The sequence below is a fragment of the Diabrotica undecimpunctata genome, chromosome 4 (genome assembly GCF_040954645.1).
Source record: "Diabrotica undecimpunctata isolate CICGRU chromosome 4, icDiaUnde3, whole genome shotgun sequence".
NCBI lineage: Eukaryota > Metazoa > Arthropoda > Insecta > Coleoptera > Chrysomelidae > Diabrotica > Diabrotica undecimpunctata.
Genome location: NC_092806.1, coordinates 135,802,963 through 135,826,874, shown reverse-complemented (window position 1 = coordinate 135,826,874; position 23,912 = coordinate 135,802,963). Strand labels below are relative to the sequence as shown.

Here is a 23,912-nt window from a genome sequence, read left to right as displayed (position 1 = left end):
TATTGACGTTTCGATCTTTATATCCAGAGACCGTTTTCAATTATACAAATGATAGTAATATTTATTTTCTATGGCTTTTCGCTTGTCGTTCTGTATTTTTAGAAATATTGTTGGGAATAAGCCACAATATATTTATTCAAATGTTTAATTTACGGACGTTTCGATCTCTATAAAGAGACCGTTTTCAAACATACAAATGACAGATATATTTATTTTTCTATAGCTTCTTGTTTGTGGCATTCTGTATTTTTACGGAGAAGGTTGGAAATAAGCCACAATATATCTATTTACATGTTTAATACACTGACGTTTCGATCTCTATTCCGTTTTTAAAGATAGAAAAAAAAAGAAAATAAACAATATAAGATTATAAAAATATATAATAATAAACAAATAAAATAAATATAACTATCATTTATATCTTTGAAAGCGGTCTTTAGATATAGAGATCGAAACGTCAGTAAAAACTTGTAAATAAATATATTGTGGCTTATTTCGAACATTAATATTTGCAAAATAAAATATAATTAACGTTAAAATAAAAGTGAGTGTACGTCACTGGATTTTCATACGTCTTTCCGCATTTCTGCGCCTTTAAACGATTAATCACTCTCTCAAATAGTGAAATTATACCATAGTTATACTAAGAGCAGATTATAATCGGTATTATATCAACTAAATCCAGGTTTGCTTTTTTTTCGTCAATATAGTTTGTTTATAGACAAACCAGTAAAGTTTAAATAAACTATGTGATTTCATTATCTATTTAAATTACGATTTTTTTTATAATTCTACACTATCAAATATACCCCTATACCTTTATAGTATCGATTTATTTAAAAAACAATAGTAATTCTATATTCTACAGCTAAATTACGAGCTCTCCCTATACAATATCACATTGTTTCTTGGACCGAAATATTAGTCGACAGATATTCTATTGTTGGCAGTATCAAATCTCTTGTTTCTGAGTTATTAGGTATCTGTGTTCTTACAATTTACCTCTTCGAGTGCTTTATTCTCCAAGCAATTAATTAAACCAGATTGGTATAAATAAATGGTTTCATTTCTTAAAAAGTCTACTTCGCTGTAAAATATATTGACGTTTCTTGTAAAGCTGAAATACAACTTCAACCAAAGTCTACTTCGCTGGAAAATATATTGTCGTTTCTCGTAAAGCTGAAATAAAACTTCAACCAGCTGTTGCATAACGTAGGTAGAAATGAGCATTTCAATTTCAATATAATAAATATTTATTTATATTGGAGAGTTTTTAGTAACAATTCTTAAGACAACTACAATGTTACCTTAACAATATAAAAAATAAATATATTGATACATAAACTAAAAACATTTATGCAAATAAAAATTTTGAAATACACTTTGGAAAAGAACATCAAGACATTTATTTAGACCTAAGAAAACTTAGAGAAGGAGTACCGCAAGGCAGTGTGGTGGGTTCGATCATTCATCTGCATAACACGTGCGGTACCCTATTAGAACAACATATTTATTTGAAATATTTACTGATGATACTGCTATTTTAGCACTAAGAGATACCAGCCAAAAAGTAGCAAACTACAAACAGTAGTTAACAATAATTATTTATGTACCAAGTCAGCAAAGTAACTCTTTATCGAACGAGTTTGATATTACGAACAAAGCGAGTGAGGCGAGTAACAGATGAGTTCGATCAAGAATGTTTACTGAGGTGCTGCATACAAAATTTTATCGCCAATCATAAAAAGCATTTGAACACTTTGTTATTGCTAGTAGCTTTTTTATACAGAAAGATGCCAACATAATTTCCTCTGTAATTCGTTTTCCCACACCATAATATTTATGTATATTATTTTCCTATGGTATTTTTTCCGGCACCTTCACCAATATTTGCATTAAAATCTCCCAGCATGCCAATATTGCTCCTGTTTCTTTGTAGATATTAGTACTATTTCTAAATCATGATACAATATTTAAATTTCTTATTGTTCATAGTCTTTCGTGTATGCATATACTTGTAGTACAATAACATTTATTGCTGTTGTTTGTATTGGTAACATTATTATTCTGTCTGAAAATATGACGACCTTTTTAACAGCTTTATCTGTTTCCTTCGTCACAATTATTGCTACACCATTTTTGTGCTTTGAACTGTCTTCTCCGGAATAGCGTATATTGTGTAATCATCTATAATGGCTTTATCAGACCCTTGCCATTTTATTTCACTTAGTCCAAGGATACTTATATTCAGCCGATTTATTCTTTTATGATGTGAATCTTTCGTGGTTTCAACATGCTTCTTTCATTTCATGTACCTATTTTTCTTTCTTTAGAAAATATATTCATGCTTTTAGATGATCGAGAGATTTATACCCACGCTTCTAATAAGGAGCGCCGTACTCGAGCCATTGTATTTATCAGTCATTTCCATGATTGTTTCTTGAGAAAGTTAGTTCTAGGAGGTTTCGCGTTGCCTTTCTAGAGTGTGTAGTAGAAGAAATAGAATATATTAACCCATCTGCCCTAGGAAACCTAATAACCATTCGGGGTCAGAAGAAATAAGAGCCAAGAGAGGTTGATAGCAAAGATTAAAGACATTTTATTTGAGACAAGTTAAAAAAAGAGTAAAATATAAAGCTTATAAATCTAATGATCGTCCAGGTGCGTTTCATAACAGTAAGAGTATTGATAAACTTTGTGTTTTTGATTAATTACTATTTAAATGGGAATAAGCCACGATTAAAGGTTAAAATACGTTTATTGACGTTTCAATTTCCACTTCAGAAATCGTTCTCAAAATACAAACATTAGTAAATTAAACAAATTTTGTTTTTTGTTACTTAGTGAAAAATTCTTCTAATAATTTAATTTTATCTGACTCATCTATATTGACAATTCAGACATACATTATACATTTTAAAGTAGACGACTTTAAAATGATATTATATTGCCAATATTGTTGAGTTGCGTTCCTGGGACGACTCTACTTATAAGATAGTTCATTCGATTACATGAAATCAACTTTAACTTGAGAATATCCGTCAGAAAAGATTTTAACATGTAATTCGTCTTTAAAAAGACAAATACATGCCATGATAACAGTAAAATTCTCCTGTTAGTGATTCCATAGTAAATTATGAGGGAAAAACCTATAATATATAGGGTTCAATGGAATGATTCAAATATAGTCCTAAAAGAAACGGATGGTAAAAAGAGAAAAATCAAAGAAGCGGCTCTAATTATGCTAAATGAGACCAATTGTGTCGCGAATTCCTCGGCAGAATGTAGTAGGATTTGGTTACCCATATTAAAAGAGGAAGTTATTAAAAGAAAAATACAAGTATTGGTAAGTCAGTAACATATAGAGAATGCATCATTTATGTTTTTTAAATAACAAACATATAAAATCGGAATTTGGTGTTTATTGAAGGTAAACTAAATGCACGATCAAATACTTACCATGTCAGGATAGTATTATGAGGTTTTTTTTTTCTGGTTTTTCCCTCATAATTTACTATGGAATCACTAACAGGAGAATTTTACTGTTATCATGGCATGTATTTGTCTTTTTAAAGACGAATTACATGTTATGATCTTTTCTGACGGATATTCTCAAGTTAAAGTTGATTTCATGTAATCGAATGAACTATCTTATAAGTAAAGTCGTCCCAGGAACGTAACTCAACAATATTGGCAATATCATTTTAAAGTCGTCTACTTTAAAATGTATAATGTATGTCTGAATTGTCAATATAGATGAGTCAGATAAAATTAAATTATTAGAAAAATTTTTCACTAAGTAACAAAAAACAAAATTTGTTTAATTTACTAATGTTTGTATTTTGAGAACGATTTCCGAAGTGGAAATTGAAACGTCAATAAACGTATTTTAACTTTTAATTGTGGCTTATTCCCATTTAAATAGTAATTAATTTAAAATGTCACAAGAAAATAGCTTCAGAACAATTTTTGTGTTTTTGCTTATATCTTGATGGTGTTGACTACAGACTGTATATATTATGTAGCATGCTATAGCATGAAGGATAGGGTACCATTTTACAACGTAGATACCCCAAATGCATGACCTGGCCATAATCTTCACTTTTATATAGGAAAATTTCCAATCTCACTTCTAAATCTAGTAGACTTTTAACGACTATATCTTTTTCGTGGATGACCTGTACTTCTCCAGTTGACTTATGCCGGGCTATTCTAACTAATCTGTTCTTTGTTATTTGAATATTATGACTGTCATATATTTTGCATAGATTTCTAATATCATCACTTCTTAAACTGAAAGGAAAATTCTATAAAATTTGCTATGTATATATATATATATATATATATATATATATATATATATATTATATAAATATATATATATATATTTATATATATTATATAAATATATATATATATATATATATATATATATATATATATATATAAGAAAGTCAAAGACAGTAACGGGTTACTGGTAAACACAGACGGTTGAAGATAACCGGGAACGACCCAATACTAAGGAAGCAATATAAAAGGGTGCTTTTAGGTGAGTGTCTTTTATTAAAAGTCAAGCTTTCGCCACATAATTTTGGGCTTCATCAGAACTTGCTGTAATGGAAAAACATTTTTTACAATATCATAATTAAAGATGTTATTTTAATCTTACTTTAATGTCGACACCATCTCTTAGTGTATAATAAAATTGACATGGATATACACATATTTTTAAAAACAAACCAAACGCATCTCCCAACCAGAGGAAAAGTGGCATAAAGGCCATAAAGTCCACGTCTGGTACGTACATTCATAACATCACTGTAATGTCTTGCGTCCACAACAACGTGGTAAATTTGATTGATTGTGTTACCATCTGGGCTAACCCAAGTGCCTTTGTGTATATTTTTTACGCTCAAAGCATGTGCTGGCTATCACCATATTCATTGAGGCCGCAAGGTGTATTAAGCGTGTTCCATTGTTGTTCGACTCGTTATGGAGGCTATATTTTCCAATAGTGGGTAGGTTATCTTTTCTTTTCCTATTTTGGCGTTGAAATCTCCAAGAACTATTTTTATATCATTTATAGGGCAGTACTGTATTATTTCTTCCAGTTTTCCGTAAAATTCATCCTTTTCTTCATCTAGCTTATCTTCTGTGGGTGCATGGGCATTAACTACTGAATATTTGAAAAAATTTCCCCTAATTCTTATTTTGGATATTCTGTTGCTTATGGCTTCAAAGTATATTACTAGGTGCTTCACTCTGCTGCTGACTATGAATCCTGTTCCAAGTTTATGTTCTGTTGGGTGCCAGCTATAGTACATTGTATATTTATTTTTCTCGTATGTCTTTTTCCCAACCATCTTGAAGGGCTATAATGTCTATGTTATATTTATCCAGGATGTCAAGGATTTCCCGCAATGCTCCAGTTTTATATAAGGATCTCATATTCCACGTACTTTTGTAACTCTTTGTCCTTTTTCTCGCTAAGTCGTCGTCGTCTAGATTTCAGTCCGGAAACTTTATCTTGAATTCTCGTAACCTTTTGTTTTTTTAGGTGTCGGGGTGTTAACCCTACGCTCAACCCCCAACCTGTAGGACCAGTTCACCCGCTCTCGTCCGTTTCCGACCCAACTTTCTACCTGGGTTGGATACCGGATCTCCAGTTGGGTTGCTCGGTTTAACAGAGGGCACCAGCGTGAAGGTGAGAGTCGGATTTGAGTAGAAGAGGCTAAGTGGAATAAACTGGAAGCAACTCCATGTTTTCGCATTCTACCCCTTTACCCACCAATTTATGGATTTAAATATTCATTTATTACTACTAGTACTGTTTTGTATTATACCAAGAATTGTTTTAGTAATTCAGTTTTACCTGTGCTAAAAGTTACTGGAAGACCCTTTTTCTAATCCCATGCCTTTAATTCTCATTTGACAATAGGAATTAAATTTAATCCTTGAATCAGTCATAAGTTTTTTAATTTAAACAGATAAGGGGTTTTGTTAAAAAATATATTTAACAGGGATTAGTTTTCTTCATCTATGGTATCTATAAAATAAGACAATAATTTTTATGACAATCAATTCGTTCTAAAGTCCTGATTATTTTTAAAATTAACCCCACGCCTATGACTGGTCGATTTCCTTTCCTCTTAGCCCCGCAAAGATCAACATTAAAAAAATGACTCACTCGATACAATTGTGGTATATAGCTATACCAGAGTATAGCTAACTCTAAAGGTATTCAAAAAAAGTAATATAGAACCAAACTAACAATTTTAAGAATAAAGTACTGACAAACATTGTGGATACTACCTGGTACTTGAATAACTACCTCCCTTTAGATCTGGGTATAAAACAGTGGCTAGAATTATCAAGAAAAACGCAGAATGTCATTACAACCGATTCTACATCCACGTGAATTTCATTGTTTCAACGAAATAAAGCGACACGTACCTTTTAGATGATACTGCTTTAAATAACTTAAAAAGATATTAATTAATTAGTAAAATAAAGGATACTCTTGGCTTTACTTTTCTTTAATGATATTTGATTAATTATTAACTAAATATAACTTTTCTGGTATCTCCTATTTATGTTAACGAATACAATTATTCTCGTATTCCACAAAATTTTCATGATCGTTCAAGAAAATGCCAAGAAATAATGACATCTACTTAAAGCTTTTATTTTAAGGTATCATTTTAGAGTTATATATAAAGCCAAGCTGCCCTTCTTTTCATTTCAACCCTAAATTATTAAGTCGCCAAACTTCAAAAGAATATTTTACCTTCCTTTTTGTATAATTTACAAAATAAATATTTTAAACCCACGTCGAAGAAAACAAATTCGCTAAGCATATTTATTTTACGTTTTGAAATATGAAGTATTATGTTTATATGTTCTTGTTTATATATGTTGTCTTTTACCGGAGATTTTAATTTAGCTTGATTTTAGTGAGATTAATTTAATTAAATTGAGAAAAACTTTAGATTTATTTTTATCTGGTCACAGTATATGAGTCCGCTAGATGCAAAATTTGTATTAACCGTATAAGTCAAACTGAGTTATTTGCAAAAAACTGGTTAATATTGCAAAAACCTTAGATTTAATAAATGGCACTCTTTGTGATAGATAAATGCTTTATTAGATAAAATATAATGATTTTTTTCTTAGGCAGTTACTGTTTTTGTTAGAAAATGAAGAAAAATTTAAATCTATCGAGTTTTGCAAGTATAACAATACAGATTTATGCAACTAAAATTTGCAAATACATAATAATAGTCAACTATTAACAATATTAGTGGTTCTTGGATAGTTTGTTTTCCAAACCTTGTGTTTTACGATTAAGGAAAAAAGTATGTAGAAGTAAACTTTTAGTCAACAGTTTATTTTTATTCAAAGTACAAAAGATCTTACAAAGTATGCGTATATACTTATATTAATGCCTTAACTCAAAGTTCCTCTGAGTCTTTATCATCAATACGATCATTTTCTGCACCACTCTCGTTATTATTTGTCTGTACGCCAGTATCTATCATTTTATAAAATGTGAGATCCGGCTGGTCTCTCCAATTTTCACTAAAATATTTTCTAAGGAGAGTGTGTATAGATGATTTATCTCCTTTCAATAAACATCCACTCTGTTTTAACTTGGGTATTATTGACTTGCTGAATCCTATGTCAGAACGATAAAATATTATCTATAAATTTTTTTGATGCACTACATTTAAAATGCTACTGGAAAGGTTTTTTAATAACAATGTCACTCGTCTTTCTCCAGTCTGATATCTGAGGGTATTCACCAAGTCTTAGTACCTTTGAGTATTTTCCAATTATGTCTTGATCTCCAGTCACACATATGGGGTTACATTTGCAGAAGAAAGATGGGGTTTCGAATTTCTAGCCACGATGGTGAAGTTAAAAAATTTATGTACTGGTATATATTCATGTTATGTACTTAACAAAGAATAAAAGACTTTAGCTGTTACCGTTTGAACTCTCAGCTCTGTTATAACCTTGAACGTCTCTTCTTCTGAATTTTCTTTTCTCAAAATTTCCTTCGTTTTGTAGGACACGAAGGGTAAGCTTCTACTAAGAGAGTGCCGAATAATATGTTGTAGTGTTCATTAACGTATGTTCAGAAATATGATTAAGCTTTCTAAAATTCAGATCACATGGTAAATACAATCTAGTTGATCATCCTCTATTATAATGACTCACTGCACCGTTCAAACGCCCCATAAATGTTTGGATATACCATTTTTCACAGTAACAACGTTGCACATCACAATTTATATAAAGTGACGTCACTTATATTTAAAATTTCCAGAACGTCAACCTTAGAGTTCAAATTTTCGTAACACAGCTAATAATACGAAACCCATACGGAACTGCTCGATCTTTCATAGGCGTCAACATGGTATAATAATTAGAAAAATGTAATCACCATTACATTGAGAATTTTAGAATTATATTGATTAAATAACCAAAAGCATTTTTTATTATTAATAATATAAATTTTATGAAATAACTCTTTAGGTATAATATTCCACAAAATAATAATTTTAATTAAATAGATTAGACAATTGTACGCAACTGATATGGGAATACTTCAAATTTTAATGATAGTTCAGCGTGTGGCGAAAGTGTTTAAAGTGTTGCCGCTTTTTTAGAGTAAGAATTTTGTTTATGTTTTGATTTCTTACATAATTTGATCACAATATATTAATAAATTGTATTTATAAATACATATTAAATTTAGATTCATAGCTTTAAAAACTAATTATATTTTTGTATTCTGATTGTGCTATGGCAAAACAACTAAATAGTCTGTAGAAGGTGATAAACTCATATAAGATAGATTATTTTAAACAAGAAATAATGGCGGGACGTTTTTACTATTAATTGTCTAAAAGAGGTAAGTTTAAAATTTAGAATATATAATTTTGTATTAAAATGTTTTCTTATGTATTTTAGTGTGTTGCAGTAGTCTTAAAACTAAGTGTATTTACTGTTTATATAACGGTTTAAGAAATAGTTTAGAAACATTTTAAAAATACCTCACTTACTAACTATTCTGATGTTTTGGCAACGCTGTGGGGTTCTGACGTCTTAAATCTTGAATGACCTGCAATCATTTTTATATGAAAAATTCTATAGATAATTTTATTGGATCAAATCTACCTTTTCTTTTATCTCCTCCTCTTCTCTCTTTTCGTATTTTACTCTGGATAAAAAACTTTCTTACAACACGCTCTATTCTTTCAGAACTTAAATAAGTTATTTCAAGAAATGCTCTCTTACATACTCTTAAAAGTCCACATTGAAGATGCAGAGGTCCAGAAGCACTATTTGGACGCAATTTTCGGAGTTCCGATGGGTTAGAACACAAAATCATGCTTTGGTAGAAAGCAAACTACAGCTTATAATAATTGTACTGTATTTTATTTAATGTTGTTAACAAATAAATAAAGATTATGTATAAACTACTACAAAGTTTATATGCACGCAACCCTGACGGATATCTTGCATTAGCAGTTTAATTCTAATATAGATTCGATACAATTTTCATATCACGACTGTCAATATTTTCTTTTTAATACGTAATTCTACCAGCTTTTATAAAGAACCTTATTAAATGCCTTTTTGAAGTCCTGATTCGTATCCATGTATCCCTGGGGCATCATAACCAAGTCAAATACAGCATATCTTCTGACCAGCCGCGGATACAGAGGATTGTCTAGGCTTTAGATCACCCTATTTTATTTAGTCTATAAATAAAAATGTTATTTTATTATAGTTTTATAATTATCTCGACTTCAATGAATGGCCGCTACCTCAGTAATCTACGATTTGCAGATGACATAATCCTGATAGCTACTGACCTACAAGAAATGCAAACCATGCTTTTAGAACTACATACCGAATCTTCTAAAATAGGACTGAAAATGAATTTAAACAAAACAAAAGTCATGCACTCCGAAGACACCGTGACAATAATAAACGATAAAGTTATAGAAAAAGTTGAAGAATATATATACTTAGGACAAAAAATAATACTAAATAGGGAAATTCAAACTGAAGAAATAAAAAGAAGAAGAAAGTTAGCTTGGGCAGCATTCGGTAAACTGAACTATATACTCAGAAATCAACAAATTCAATTACATCTTAGATCTAAAGTTTTTGATGCATGCATTATTCCGATATTAACTTATGCGGCACAAACATGGACAATCACAAAAAAGAATATGAATATACTTAGAGTCACTCAACACGCGATGGAAAGAGCAACGCTAGGTATATCACTTAAGGACAAGCATGCATTATTCCGATATTAACTTATGCGGCACAAACATGGACAATCACAAAAAAGAATATGAATATACTTAGAGTCACTCAACACGCGATGGAAAGAGCAACGCTAGGTATATCACTTAAGTACAAGAAAACAAACACATGGATAAGACAGAAAACCAAAGTCACCGATGTGGTGCAAAAATCATTAAAGTTGAAATGGGAATACGCTGTACATGTAGCTAGGAGCGATCTAAACAAATGGCACAGATCAATTTTAACCTGGAGACCATACCAACACAAAAGACCCAGAGGCAGACCTCCTATGAGATGGACAGATGATCTGAAAAGGACTGCCGGGAAAAATTGGCTACAAGTAGCGTACAATAAAAAACAATGGAAAGGAAGACTTGAAGAGGCTTATGTTCAGATGTGGACGTAAATGGCTAGACGAAGAAGAAGAAGAAGAAGAAGAATTATCTCGACTTAAGAAAATGAACAAAAATGCTATAAATTATCATTTTGCGTAAATATTTTAAATTACACAGGATGCTTAATTTGAATTATTGAATTAGGCAAAGCAAAATCGGGTAACAGAAATTAGATACGAAATTCAAGATTTCTTGTAAAATATAAAGTGATTATTCTGGTAATAATTTTATTAAAATAGCTCAATTAAAATATAGTCACTTTAAAAAATTGTCCAAAGGTAAGGCAGAAAATGTTACGGTTTTACTGAACAATGAAGTTGCAAAACCAGTAAACGAAAATATAATGAAACTTGTTCCGATTGTAAAAACAACTATGTATTTTGTACGGTCGACAAAACATCCATTTATTAAGGTATATTGATCTTGTAGAGCACATTTGTGCTCTACAAAAAACAAAAAAGGAAAGGGAGAGGACAATCAAATTAGGTAAATACATACTAATCTACGGTGGAGTAGCAAAAGAAAACAGGGCCAAAGAAGATGTAGCCTTACTAATACACCAAAGGTACCAAAATCACATCAAAGAGTGTCCATAAGGACATATCAGAAAGAATAGTAACAGCAAAGATAATAATGGAGAAGAAAGGCCTGAACGTCATTGGAGTATACGGCCCAGAAAATAACAAGCCTAAAACAACAAGGAAAGCGTTTTATGACCAATTACAAGTAGTAGATCAAGTCAGAGGGAAAATGATAATCTTGGGGGATTTTAATGTTCACATAGGCAATCAAGTAATACCCGGAATTAAGCAAAAACATAACAATCCATGAGGATTTTTTACGTGTGATAAAAAATCTAAAGCAAAAGAGAGTAGCAAGCCCAGAAGAAATCCCAAACAAGCTAATAAAACAAGGCATAATAAAACGAAAAATATACTACCTAATAATAATGTTTTGGAAAGAAAGAAGAATGACCGAAGAATGGAAAACGGGGTAAATATTTCCAATTTTAAAGAAACGGGACACCACAAAATGTAAAAACTGTAAAGAAATAACATTGTTAAACAGCTGCTACAAAATATTGACGAAGAGGGGTTTCCTTGCGAAGTTATGCAAGGAAACATCCAAGAGGGGTTTGGCAATAAATTAAAATAAAACTAAATACCTAATATGCTTAAGAAAAAGTACAGTTAATGTGGCAAGGTTAAATATTGAGGAATATGAGTTTAAAAAGTTAGAACATTTTAAATATCTTAAAAATAAATCAATGAAAGAATTCTCACAGGAAACAGAACCCACTGGAAATACGACAATTTTCTCAAAGATAAGAAGCTTACTTAGAATACTCAACTAAAAATTTACAGAGCAGCAATTAGACCAGTAACCACATTTGGTGCTGAAGTAATATGTCTGACACAGAAAGATAAAGAAAGATAGAGGATCTTAGAGAGAAAAATCATTTGGAGAATAGCAGCTCACTCATAAATATTGAATTTGAAAAACTAATAAACTACGAAGTAAGGGAACTTTTGAAAGAAGAAGACATCATCAGATTTATTAAAGTGCAGAGACATACATGGATGGGATATCTAGAAAGGAGAAATCCAGAAGCAGTTATCAAAAAAATCACCAAATGGAAACCCGAATTACGAGAGAGACCGACAACGAGATGAGAGAACCAGATAGTTGCCGAGCTTAAGAAAATGGGAGTTAGAGATTGAAAAACCATAAGCAAAAACAGGAAAGAATAGAGAAATATTATAGAAAACGCCAAGTGACACAACCAATTTTAAAACCAAAATGTTAATGTAGAGGAATTTATTGCTACAAACGAATTGGAACAGCTCAAAAAGGGCGACAATCAATCCCCTAGGAGTGTAGATGCCATAATGATGATGATAATAATAAACAAATATTAAATTTGTTTCTAGTTTAATTCCTTTGCTGTTGGTTAAAACATTTTATAAAAAATTAAATAAGAAATAGATATTCAAAGTTAAACTTTGAAAAAATAGTGTAAAAGGAAAATTAAACTTCAACTGATCATAAGGAAGAAATTAATATAACTTTTCGGGAATAATAGTACAGAAGAGATACTTTTCTGTAGATAAAGAAACAATTTTCAAATAGTTCAGGATTGTATTGTATAGATAAACAACTTTGTTGAACTTCCTTATAGGATCAAGTTGCTGAAGTAAACTTTGTTATACAAAACTTTGTCCTTCAAGGCATTGTTAATTAAACTACCTACTGCACATTTTTCATAAAACTCCAATAAATTTCTGGTAACAAGACAACTGTAGTTATTCTACCCTCGTATTTGAGGTGGGAGGGCAGAAATGGAACTTGAAATGAAGTGGTTTCAGGTGATCTTTATCGGGAAAATTTATATCTTTCCACTGAAATACAAGTCGTCGATATAACACTCACATAAAAAGTAATAAAGTGGTTAAGTTGGATTAAGTGAGGTTTTTTAAATGAGAATTACTTAAAAACATATACAAGATGTTAAAAAAAGGTAACTCTGTCTATAGGATGGGAAAAAAACTGAAAAATAGTTTTGTTCTGAAGCTATTTTCTTATTGCATGTTAAAGTAATTACTATTTAAATCTGAATAAGTTACAATCAAAGGTTAAATTAAGTTTATTGACGTTTCAATTTCCACTTCGGAAATCGTTCTCAAAATACAAACTTTACTAATGTTTGTCTATTACTCAGATATTTGTCTATTGTGGTATACCAGAAAATATGCACGTTTAATAAATGCATATGCACTTATACAATTTATCCAAAATATGCAAATATGCACTTAATATGCATGTTGCATATTTGCCGAGCTCTACATATCACCATTCAAATTTTCAGTTAAAATATGATAACCTATTAACTGGTTTCTAAGTAGGAAAGAGACGTCATGTAAAAAATAATTCGCGAATAATATCATACTTGTGCAACCAGCGGATGGATTATAATAGTAATATTTTTTATTACAGGTTAAACCTCCCTAAAGTTGTAGGAAGGCTTCACTTTCCTACGTTATAGAAAACAGTATCAAAGTAGCTTTACGTCTTAGTATGAAAAATGACGTTAAGTTTTCGACATTAATCCAGCTTATTTTGTTTCAGAGAAAAGTAACAGAAATACTCCGCAATACCTGCGTCGCGAGACGACTTAGTTTAGCCCAATATGTGGCAAATGTGCCATGTCCAAAGGCGTATACCGAAAAATTATATTTATTAAGCGAGGGGAAAATCTGTTTAACAACTACTTTGAATAAGGCTATCTACTCTCACGGTGAGGATGTTAATGTAACGATTCATATAAATAACAGGAGTAATAAAACTGTTAAGAGATTAAAGGTAAGATCCATATTTTTTATATTACAAGCAAAAGGTTAGAGATAAAATTTTTAAAATATGTATACACACACACACATATATATATATATATATATATATATATATATATATATATATAATATATATATATCTAGTGTTAGGGCAAAAGGACTTAAGTCAGTAAATGGGATATTGCAGAAAATTTATTTAAGATTTGATGAAACATGCTAAATCTATTTTTATCCTAATATAATATTTTGTCAGCACATATGGATCAAAAATAGCTTATTTACAATACATACTAGGGTTTAATATGAAATATTGTAAAATAATAATGTTTGATCTGACTTAAGTCCTTTGGATCACAGAATAAAATACTTAAGTTTTTTTGACCAGATATTTTAATCATATTAAATACAAAAGTTTACATTTTAATAACAGTAATATTTAGTTTTTAAATTATAATATAACTATGATGAAGTTATTCGTCATCAGAAACAAACTCCTCTAAATCTGGGTCCTTATCGTTCATACTTGTAGTTGGCAGTTCTTGATAAAAATTTTTATATACTTCTGGTACGAGCGGTAAGAGATCTAGAAGATGTTGCTTTTTTTCATGAGCTATAGGTATTAATCCATCATACTTTTTCTTTAGTTCTATTGCACTTTGTCGACCTTTACTAGTAAAATTATTTTCCAATAAATTTTCTGACTCTTCCAGAGAACTCTTATAAAATATTGTAGCATATTTTTTTCTGTATTGCAGCCAACGACATTTCTGCAATTTGAACAACTCTCCATCAACATTTTTTTGCTTCTTTACAAACGTTGTCCTTAATAAAGCAACAAAATCATAGAAGTCATCTGAAGTTAATTCATTGACCTTAAATGGACGTTTTTTGTTTATGCATCTAATGAGAGTTGCCCAATCATGAGAATGAGCAATTTTTATTCCCGATTTTTTTTCTGTTTTTCAATAAGGAAATGGTCAACATCGCATTCCATGTGTGAATGCCCAAAGATCATAAATTTATGGTTGATCTCATTTATTGAGCTTTTCATTTGCATGGCTGACATGAACATGGGAGGTACGTGGAAATTTTTATTCTGCCCTGCAAATGTAACTGAGTAAAAGGTTATTTTAGTGACTTCAGGTGGCAGGTTCATTATTTCCTTGAAAAGACAAGAAGCAATCTCATTTGCACCACGGTGAGCGATTGATTCATGCCAGATATAACAGGAAGCTGCTCCTGAAGCACAGTTAAATTGTAAGTCCAGTACTTTCTCTTATAAAAAGAAACAAAAGTTTCCAAAAACGGCGTTGGCAGGCACTGCTGAAGATCAAAAGTGCTTTGCTTGGCCTTCTCTTTATCCAACTTCTTACATTTATAAGCTAAGTCTGCATCAAGATGGTGTGTTGTTTGAGAGATCATCAACTCTCTCATTTCTTCCGTATCTTTAGTAACAGCGAATCTCATGCTTAATTCTTCACAGGTATGACAGACGTCTGTTTTAGGGACCTTAAACTTAAGATTGAGATTATGAAATTCTCTTTCATATATAGTTCTTCCTACTGGGTTTTGACATATCTCTAAGTAAAGTTGGTACATTTTCGTCAAATTGAGATCTGAGTTTAGATACTGTTATTATTGACCCGCTTCGTGTAATAGCTCTCATATTTAGGAAATGAATTTATACGAGCAATAACTTCTTGTAACCTGGCGTCAGAAGTTTTGTTAGTAGGTGTGTGTTTTCCTCTTTTATCTTGCATGTACATTCCGGTTACACTATTCGATTTGTTTCTCAGGGTACTTTGTATAAATTTATCAGTTTCATCCAAAGTTAATTGGAAACATTGTTTACAGGTCCTACACCGCTGTCCATTTATTTGGAAAAAATAGGTGAAAGTTATGTTTCTTTCCTTTGAACTTCCTTCCTTTTTTTTTCTACCTGTTTCAACTTCGGCTGACGTGATGCAGTTTGCTATAAAATATTGCCTCTTTTCATAACTTCCTAGTCCCCAATATTCTTAAAAAATATCACTTCTCAGTTCTTCAGATAACCATTCCTGGCATTTTAATCTGCAGTTTTTTAAGTCTTTCATTACGCGCTTTCTTTGAATTTTCCCTGTGCTGTAGCATATTCCTGACCCAAATGTCGTTTTAAAGTTCTCTCTTTCCTTAGTTTTCTGGAGTATTGCTTTAATACTTGTGGTACCTGTTGACATACGACAGTTTCTTCATTGTGGATATTATTTACTTCAGAAGAGTTTAGTTCACACGTCTTTAACTGTATACTTTCAGCGGTTATATGATCCGATGAACTACGTGGTAGCAAATTTTGAGTTGTTTTGAGAGTTTCGTCGCTATCCGAGTCATTTTCTGAATTAACGTAAGGCGGATCTTTTTCAGAATCATAACCATCCCAATAGTATTCATCATCAAGTGAATGTTTTAGCACGATCAGTAAGATTTATGTCATATACACTTACACCGCCACCTACGCATGGACTATTGATACAGAGGACTTAAGTTTCATAAGTCGTTTATATCGGACAAAACTACAAAATAGCATTCGGTAAAAAGGATTTAAGTTACATATGTTCGTTTGCTCAAACAAAAATAGTCTGATGTAACTTAAGTTCGTTGAACCAGTCTTAATAAAAATCTTATATTTTTAGATAGACTTAATTCTTTTTTACCGAAACAAACTTCTTCATAATTTACAACCAAATGTGTAGATAACTCATTTTGGCCTAAAATGGACTTAAGTCCTTTTGCCCTAACACTAGAGATATATATATATATATATATATATATATATATATATATATATATATATATATATATATATATATATATGTGTGTGTGTGTATATATATACATGTATTGTTTAAATTTCGGCCAAGTTAGTAGTTACTAATTGGTTATTTTTCACTTTTATTATGAGATATATTATTTAAAACACAGAAGAGAATTAAATAAGGACAATGCTTAGTCCCTTTCTATTTAACAAGCACGAGGTAGAAAATAGTAGCTCGCTAGTACGGGGGAAGTCAGCATTTGCTGATACGCTTCTCGGGTACGATCAGTAAATTAGGGTAGTAATTACCCATGTTAAATTTTGTTTATTTACCTGTCCGTATTGGCTTTATTTATAAATTGGCTTTGGATGTATCGCAGAATCCTGAGAATATCATGGACCGAGAGAGTCACAAATGTCGAGGTCTTGAGAAGAATGAATAAAGAAAAGGAAGTCATATTTACGATCAAAAAACGAAAACTCCAATACTTGGGACACATTACAAGAGGCGAAAGATATGAACTGCTTCGAATAATTATGCAAGGGAAAATAGCAGGAAAAAGGTCCATAGGAAGAAGACGAAACTCCTGGCTAAAGAATCTACGGGAATGATATAGCTGTAGCAGCAACGAATTGTTTCGGTCAGCAGTTTCAAAAATACGTATAGCCCTGATGATCGCCAACCTTCGGAACGAAGATGGCACTTGAAGAAGAAGAAGATTGGCTTTATTAGAGAAGAAAAAAATAAATTAGTTGCTAAAAAATGCATTTTTATTTAAATTAGAAATTGATAAAAAAGCAAAATAATCAAAAATTTGTGCACATAAAAACAAGAACATTAATGTAACTCTAGTTTTGAAAAAAAAAAAGCTATAAGACACAATTTAAAATTTTAATATTGTGTATTACCATTTAAAAAAACTTAATATACCCAAACATACATTACAGTACCTTGTAATTACAATACTAGGGGGTCTTATAATTTTATGGGGGCTATAAAATGATGAGTTTGGGTTAATTAAAAGTATTTTAAATAATTTGGATAATTTGTAAAACATAATAAAATAAACTCATTTATCACTCTATTAAAGTAAGTATTTTCTTGGCAACAGAGGCAATTTAGAGAGAATAATAGCAATTTAGAGGCAATAATAAAGAGAATCTTCTATGCAGTAAAGTCAAATTTAATTAAACTACTTAAAGTGTATTTAGTAAAAAAATATTTATTCTTACAATAAAATCTTATTAAAAACCAAACTAAGTACTTTATCCTATAGAGAAGAAAATATTTTCAAAAGTAAAGCTGCACTTTTTACGGTAATCTGCTTTACGTCAACAAAGATACCAGCAACTGCTAATAAAACCGTTTGAATAACTTTTAAGCTGTTTACCAAACGCCCGTTTGCGTCCTTTCTTTTACAAATTACTTTTTGACAAAGGAATTAAAGTTAATTTTATGCGAATAACGAACTAAAACTTTTCTTTAATTGTGTCGTTTTAGAAAATGTGTCGAAGTTGAAACCATAAATATGTATACGACATATTGATTTATTCTATAGTAAAAATCAAATATTAATAACAACATTATGTACAATCTTTGTTAACCTTATATATTTTAAAGGGTTTTTACCCTAATATTTTGGTGTCTCAGTCATGTTAACCTGTATTTTTAACCTGATGGTGGAACTGTTGTTCCGAAAACGTTCGTTTTATTTGATGTAGCCCTTTAAAGGGTTTTTTTAAATATACCCATTTACAAAGATTTAACCTCTTTTTCTTTATACAAATATTAGTTATATTTATTTTTCTATAGCTTTTTGCTTGTGGCGTTCTGTGTTTTTAGGAATAATGTTGGGATTAAGCCACAATATATTTATTCAAGTGTTTAATATACTGACTCTTCGATTTCTATTCCAGAGATCGTTTTTAAAGTTAGAAAAAAAAATAATATATAAATAAGATAATTATGTAAATCAGATTATATAAATATATAATATAGTGTATTTTTATGTATGAGAGAATAATAAAACAATAAATTATGTATGCAAATCCCTAAACTGTTGATACGGGTGACTCAATGAAAAACAGATATTTGTCAACAAGTTTACAGAAGTATATAGGAAAACAATTTTAAATTGAGTATGACCACCAGGTATAAAGGTTGGAGCAGAATAGAATACAATAGTTGTGAGGGTTACTAATCCCTAAATAAGGTTGCCAGTGTCGGAGTGATGGAGGTTAACAGGTACTAATGAATTTGTAAGAAATGTAAGATGTTTATTTTATTGGTTATATATAACCAATAAAAGTTTAATAAGTACCTACCTATTTGCAAAATAAAGTTTAATTCTTTAGATAAAATAAAACGTTTTATTTTATCTATTTCCAAAATAAAGTTTAATTCTTTGCCTATTTGCAAAATAAAGTTTAATTCTTTAGATAAAATAAAACGTTTTATTTTATCTGAAATGAGTGCATTCCACAAAGTAAGGGTTTCAACAATCAAACATTTAATTCTTTAATTCCAGGAATCTACGACAGTAATTGACTAGATAATTACCTTCTAAACTTATTCCACAGAAAATTGTGATAGTGGGTTTTTCCATTTTGTATATAGGAAGGTCCAAGTGGCGTATTCAAAATTCTTAACAGTTCACTAAAAGTAGGTACTTCAGTTGCAAGGTGCAGTTTATTGTGTATACTAGTGTTATGGAAAATTTGGAAGTGCCGTGTAAACGCCGAAAAATTGGTCCTCTAACAGTTAATGAAAAAACATTAATATTTAATTGTTTTAAATCATTTACAGACAAACGTTTATGTGAAATTGTTGATGAGACCGTTGAGTTAGTTAGCAGTACACTTGGTGTTGGGAAATCTACGATTTACAGAGTTATTAAAGAAGAGAAATGTGGTAGTTTTCAAATGCCACGTAATGCTCCAGGGAAACCAAAATTTCAAATAGAATATCATTTTAAAGAAGGACTTCGACGGAAAGTGCATGAATTATTCTTTAGACAAGAATTTCCAACATTGGATAAAGTTCTTGTCTCAGTTCGAGATGATAAGGATTACTCAGAAATGAGTCGAAGTACGTTATGGAAACTTTTAAAAGAAATAGGCTTCCGCTGGAAAAAGAATCCCAGAAAGTCTATTTTATTATAAAGAAGCGATATTGTCATATGGAAAGGACATTTTCTAAGAACCATAAAGAAAATGAGAAACCAAAAAAGAAAAATATTTTATCTTGATGAAACATGGATCAACGAGGTTCATACACCAAATAAATTTTGGCAGGATGAAACTGTTATAAGTCAAAGGCACGCTTTTGTAAATAACTTATCTACTGGTTTAAACCCACCATCAGGAAAGGGACGCAGGCTGATAATAGTACACATTGGCAGTTCAGACGGTTTTGTTGAAGGTGGTTTATTAACTTTTGAATCAACTCGTACCGGTGACTACCATGAAGACATGAACGCTGATGTCTTTCAAGAATGGTTCGAACAAATGATAGATCTTCTTCCTAAGAACTGTGTAATAGTAATAGATAATGCAAGTTATCACTTCAGACTTATAGAAGGACTGCCCACAACCAAGTGGTTAAAAAAAGACTTGCAGAATTGGCTAAGTTCAAAAAATATTACGTACCATCCCGGATCTATAAGAAAGGAACTTTATTCGTTGTGTGCCCTTCATAAAGAAAAATTTAAAAAATACGAAATTGATGAAATTGCCAAAAATCGTGGAATGACAGTACTTAGATCCCCACCATATCATTGTGAATTAAACCCGATTGAACTGGTACGGGCACAGATAAAGAGTGAAGTTTCAAGAAAAAATACCACTTTTAAAATTCATGATGTTAAACAGTTGTTTTTGGAGGCCGTAAATAATGTAAAACCTGAAAACTGGGAAAAGGCAGTAAATCACACTATTAAAGAAGAGGAAAAAATGTGGAAGCTGGACAATATTACTGATAAAATGATCGAGCCAGTTATTATAAATCTTGGTTCTGAAAGTTCATCTTCTGAATCTGATTTGGATTTGTAACAAGTAGCTGTAAGTTTTATATTAATATTTTTATTCATCTATTTAACATACCTTAGACGGTTTTAAAAACTCTTTTTCTCTTTTGTAATTTTTAAAAATTAAAAAAAATGTGAATTTTTTAAAACCCTTTTTAATGTAGGCCAGTCAGTTCTAATATAGTGTGTGATAAAAGAGGTCACTTTTGTTTACATACACACAACACTTTATAACACTGAAATAATTCATTTATTTTTTACAATTATTCAAAGTAATTTTTCAATTAATCTTGAGCACGCCCATGGAGTGGTCGGAGCTACCAGTTAAAATTATGCTAATTACTCTCTCGTTCATAAAAATAAACTATAATAAACGAATAAAATAAATATGACTATCATTTATATCTTTATAATCGGTCTTTGGATATAGAGATCGAAACGTCACTAAAAACATGTAAATAAATATATTGTGGCCTGTTTCAAACAAATAATACATAAAAAATATAATATAATTAACGTTGAACAAAAAATAAGTGTACGCCACTGGATTTTCATTTCTTTAAGTCTTACCTCACTTTTTCGCCTTCAAACGATGAAATCACTCTTCCAAATAGTGGAACGAATAGTTTTATTAAATAAGTTATCTTAATAGTAGAGAGATTCTAAAACAATTTCACCAATTAAAAGGGCACATATTTCATAATTAAGCTCTGCTTAAATACAGTTTTTGCAAAAATCTCAAATTTCTACGTATAGAAAATACATTTTTGGTAATATTGTAGTCTTGCTGTAACATCTCTGTAACAATGCGAGCCCAATTATATTATTACAAGTGAAATGTAATTAGAAAGTAGTTCCTACTGATGCAGCGATGTATAGGGACGGTAATATCCCATTAGTAACTGTAATTATTTGATGTAGGTGTGATGTAGGTGAAGCTGAAGATTTATCAATTTGATGCATCAGAAACAACGGGATATCAAAGGTTATTCAACTTTATTGCGAATTTCCGCTATTGCTCTAGTTGTACTCGTTTGATCCATTTCTAGCTATCGAGATAATATCATTGGTGGAAAAGGCAAACTTGAAACCATTGAATGGAAGGAGATTATCGTTGGGTTTGGGTGTAAATATAAATTTACTGTAATATATAATTAGAGCTGATATTTCATAATTTGTAAATAAAATTCTTTGATTGTTATATGTATCTTGATATGATATGTATCTATGATTTAAATTATTAATGAATAGTTAATGTTTTCATTGAAAGTTTAAAAAAATATTTTGAAAAAAACTTAAATCCTTATTTGTATGTACTTCTTGCAAAATTATATATTAAACTAAAGTAAACATACCGACAAAAAACAAACAAATTATCAACAGACTTGGAACACATTAGTAAAAAAAGATTGATATAAGTAGCCTACTATATAAAGAATTTCATGAAGAAGTTACAAAATTCATATGAAAACGGAAAGGAAATAAAAAATTTCTACAATAGTAGTATCACCAATAACACAATAAACAGCAATTTCGTTGTCTTGTAGCAATTTGAATTTGCTTATTGATGGTTGAAAGGAGGACTGAACAATTACTGGGCTTGGAGATAGGGTACTCAAATAAATTAAAACGTTTGTCTGTCAAAATATACTGTCTGTCAAAATGAAATATCAAATTTTGCTAAATTATTAAATAATTATTAAAAGTTAATTTTATTTAAAAGAAAACTACAATATGACAATTAGTTGATCCATAAAACTTATATTTATTTATGAACTTTTTAATTTGTCATGAAAGCAAATCTTAGTATATTAAGGATAAATGTTGATTTAGAAAAATTTAACAAAACTTCTGTTAAACTAAAAAACCGACTATTTATTAATCTTGGCTTAACAAATCTTTATTTTTTTAGGTATTCATTGTACAGCATGTAGACGTCTGTATGTTTTCCAACGGAAAATTCAAGAACGTCGTCGCATTGCACAATGCCAAACACGATTGTCCTATACATAGCAATACTGTTTTTGAAAAGACTTATTCATTAGTGCCTATTAAAGGGGCCACTAAAAACTGGATCGCATTAGAAGAATCTTACAATAGGACTGGTGCAAGTTTGGCATCAACAGTAACTTCTCCGGTGAGTAATTGTTTTAATGAATCTTGACTAAAAACGTTCAGTTTTTAAATTTAGTGGCATAGCTACTGCTGTATCAGTTTTATCAATTCAAATCAAAAATCAAATTAAAAAAAATTGAAATAATAATTCCACAATTTCACTGTTAGGTCGTATAATTAATCTTCTAAAAGATTTTTTGAACACAGCAATAAAATTGTTTGCCGCTTTGTAAAGCGCTTAATTTAAATACAAAGACTAATTTTACTGTTGCCATAATATTTGCGATTTGGTTTGCACGAATGTACCGAAAAATGAGAAAGCGTTACAGATTAGTTACAGAAAATGTCTATATTCTCTCAATAAACTCTACCAAGCAGATCTTATAGCCTGAGTTATTGGCGGGTTTTTCTTTGTTTAGTTTTCTCCCTTATTTCATATTATTCATATTATATATTACAATTCATATACATGTTTCGACTTTGGTTTATAAGAGTTTGTTTTAATTTGTACAGTCTATCCAGACGGTTTAAATTTTAAAAAAATATTGAGGAGTAAAAAAATGAGTGAAAGAAAAGAGAGTACCTCAGTGTAACTTTGAAAAGAAAAATGAAATAAAAAAAGGAAGAAGTTTTGAAGAAGATGCCCATATTTCTTCGTTTTTCCATCAACCAGATTTCCAAAGTGATTTATACTGCAAGGGTTAGTACTACGTTTCTATCTACCAGTGTAACAATTCGGACCCAGTGCCGTCTAAAACTTATTGGAGGGCTTCGGCACATTACAGTAAAGTAAATGGGCCGCTATGATTAAAAAAAAGGAAACTCTGGAAAGAGATTTAAAAATTATTCAAAGTTCAACACAATTTATAGAATACGTAGACGACATAACATTGGTAGTGCGTAACAA

General features: G+C 30.5%; 1 protein-coding gene across 1 annotated transcript in view; it reads left to right on the top strand.

Moving 5' to 3' along the window:
• Positions 1-23,912, top strand: part of LOC140440092 (arrestin homolog) — a 729,008-nt gene that overhangs the window by 633,880 nt on the left and 71,216 nt on the right. The window contains exons 10-11 of the mRNA XM_072530366.1: positions 13,851-14,084; positions 22,803-23,027. Coding sequence (XP_072386467.1) covers positions 13,851-14,084; positions 22,803-23,027 — 459 coding nt within the window. The remainder of the gene's footprint in view (positions 1-13,850; positions 14,085-22,802; positions 23,028-23,912) is intronic.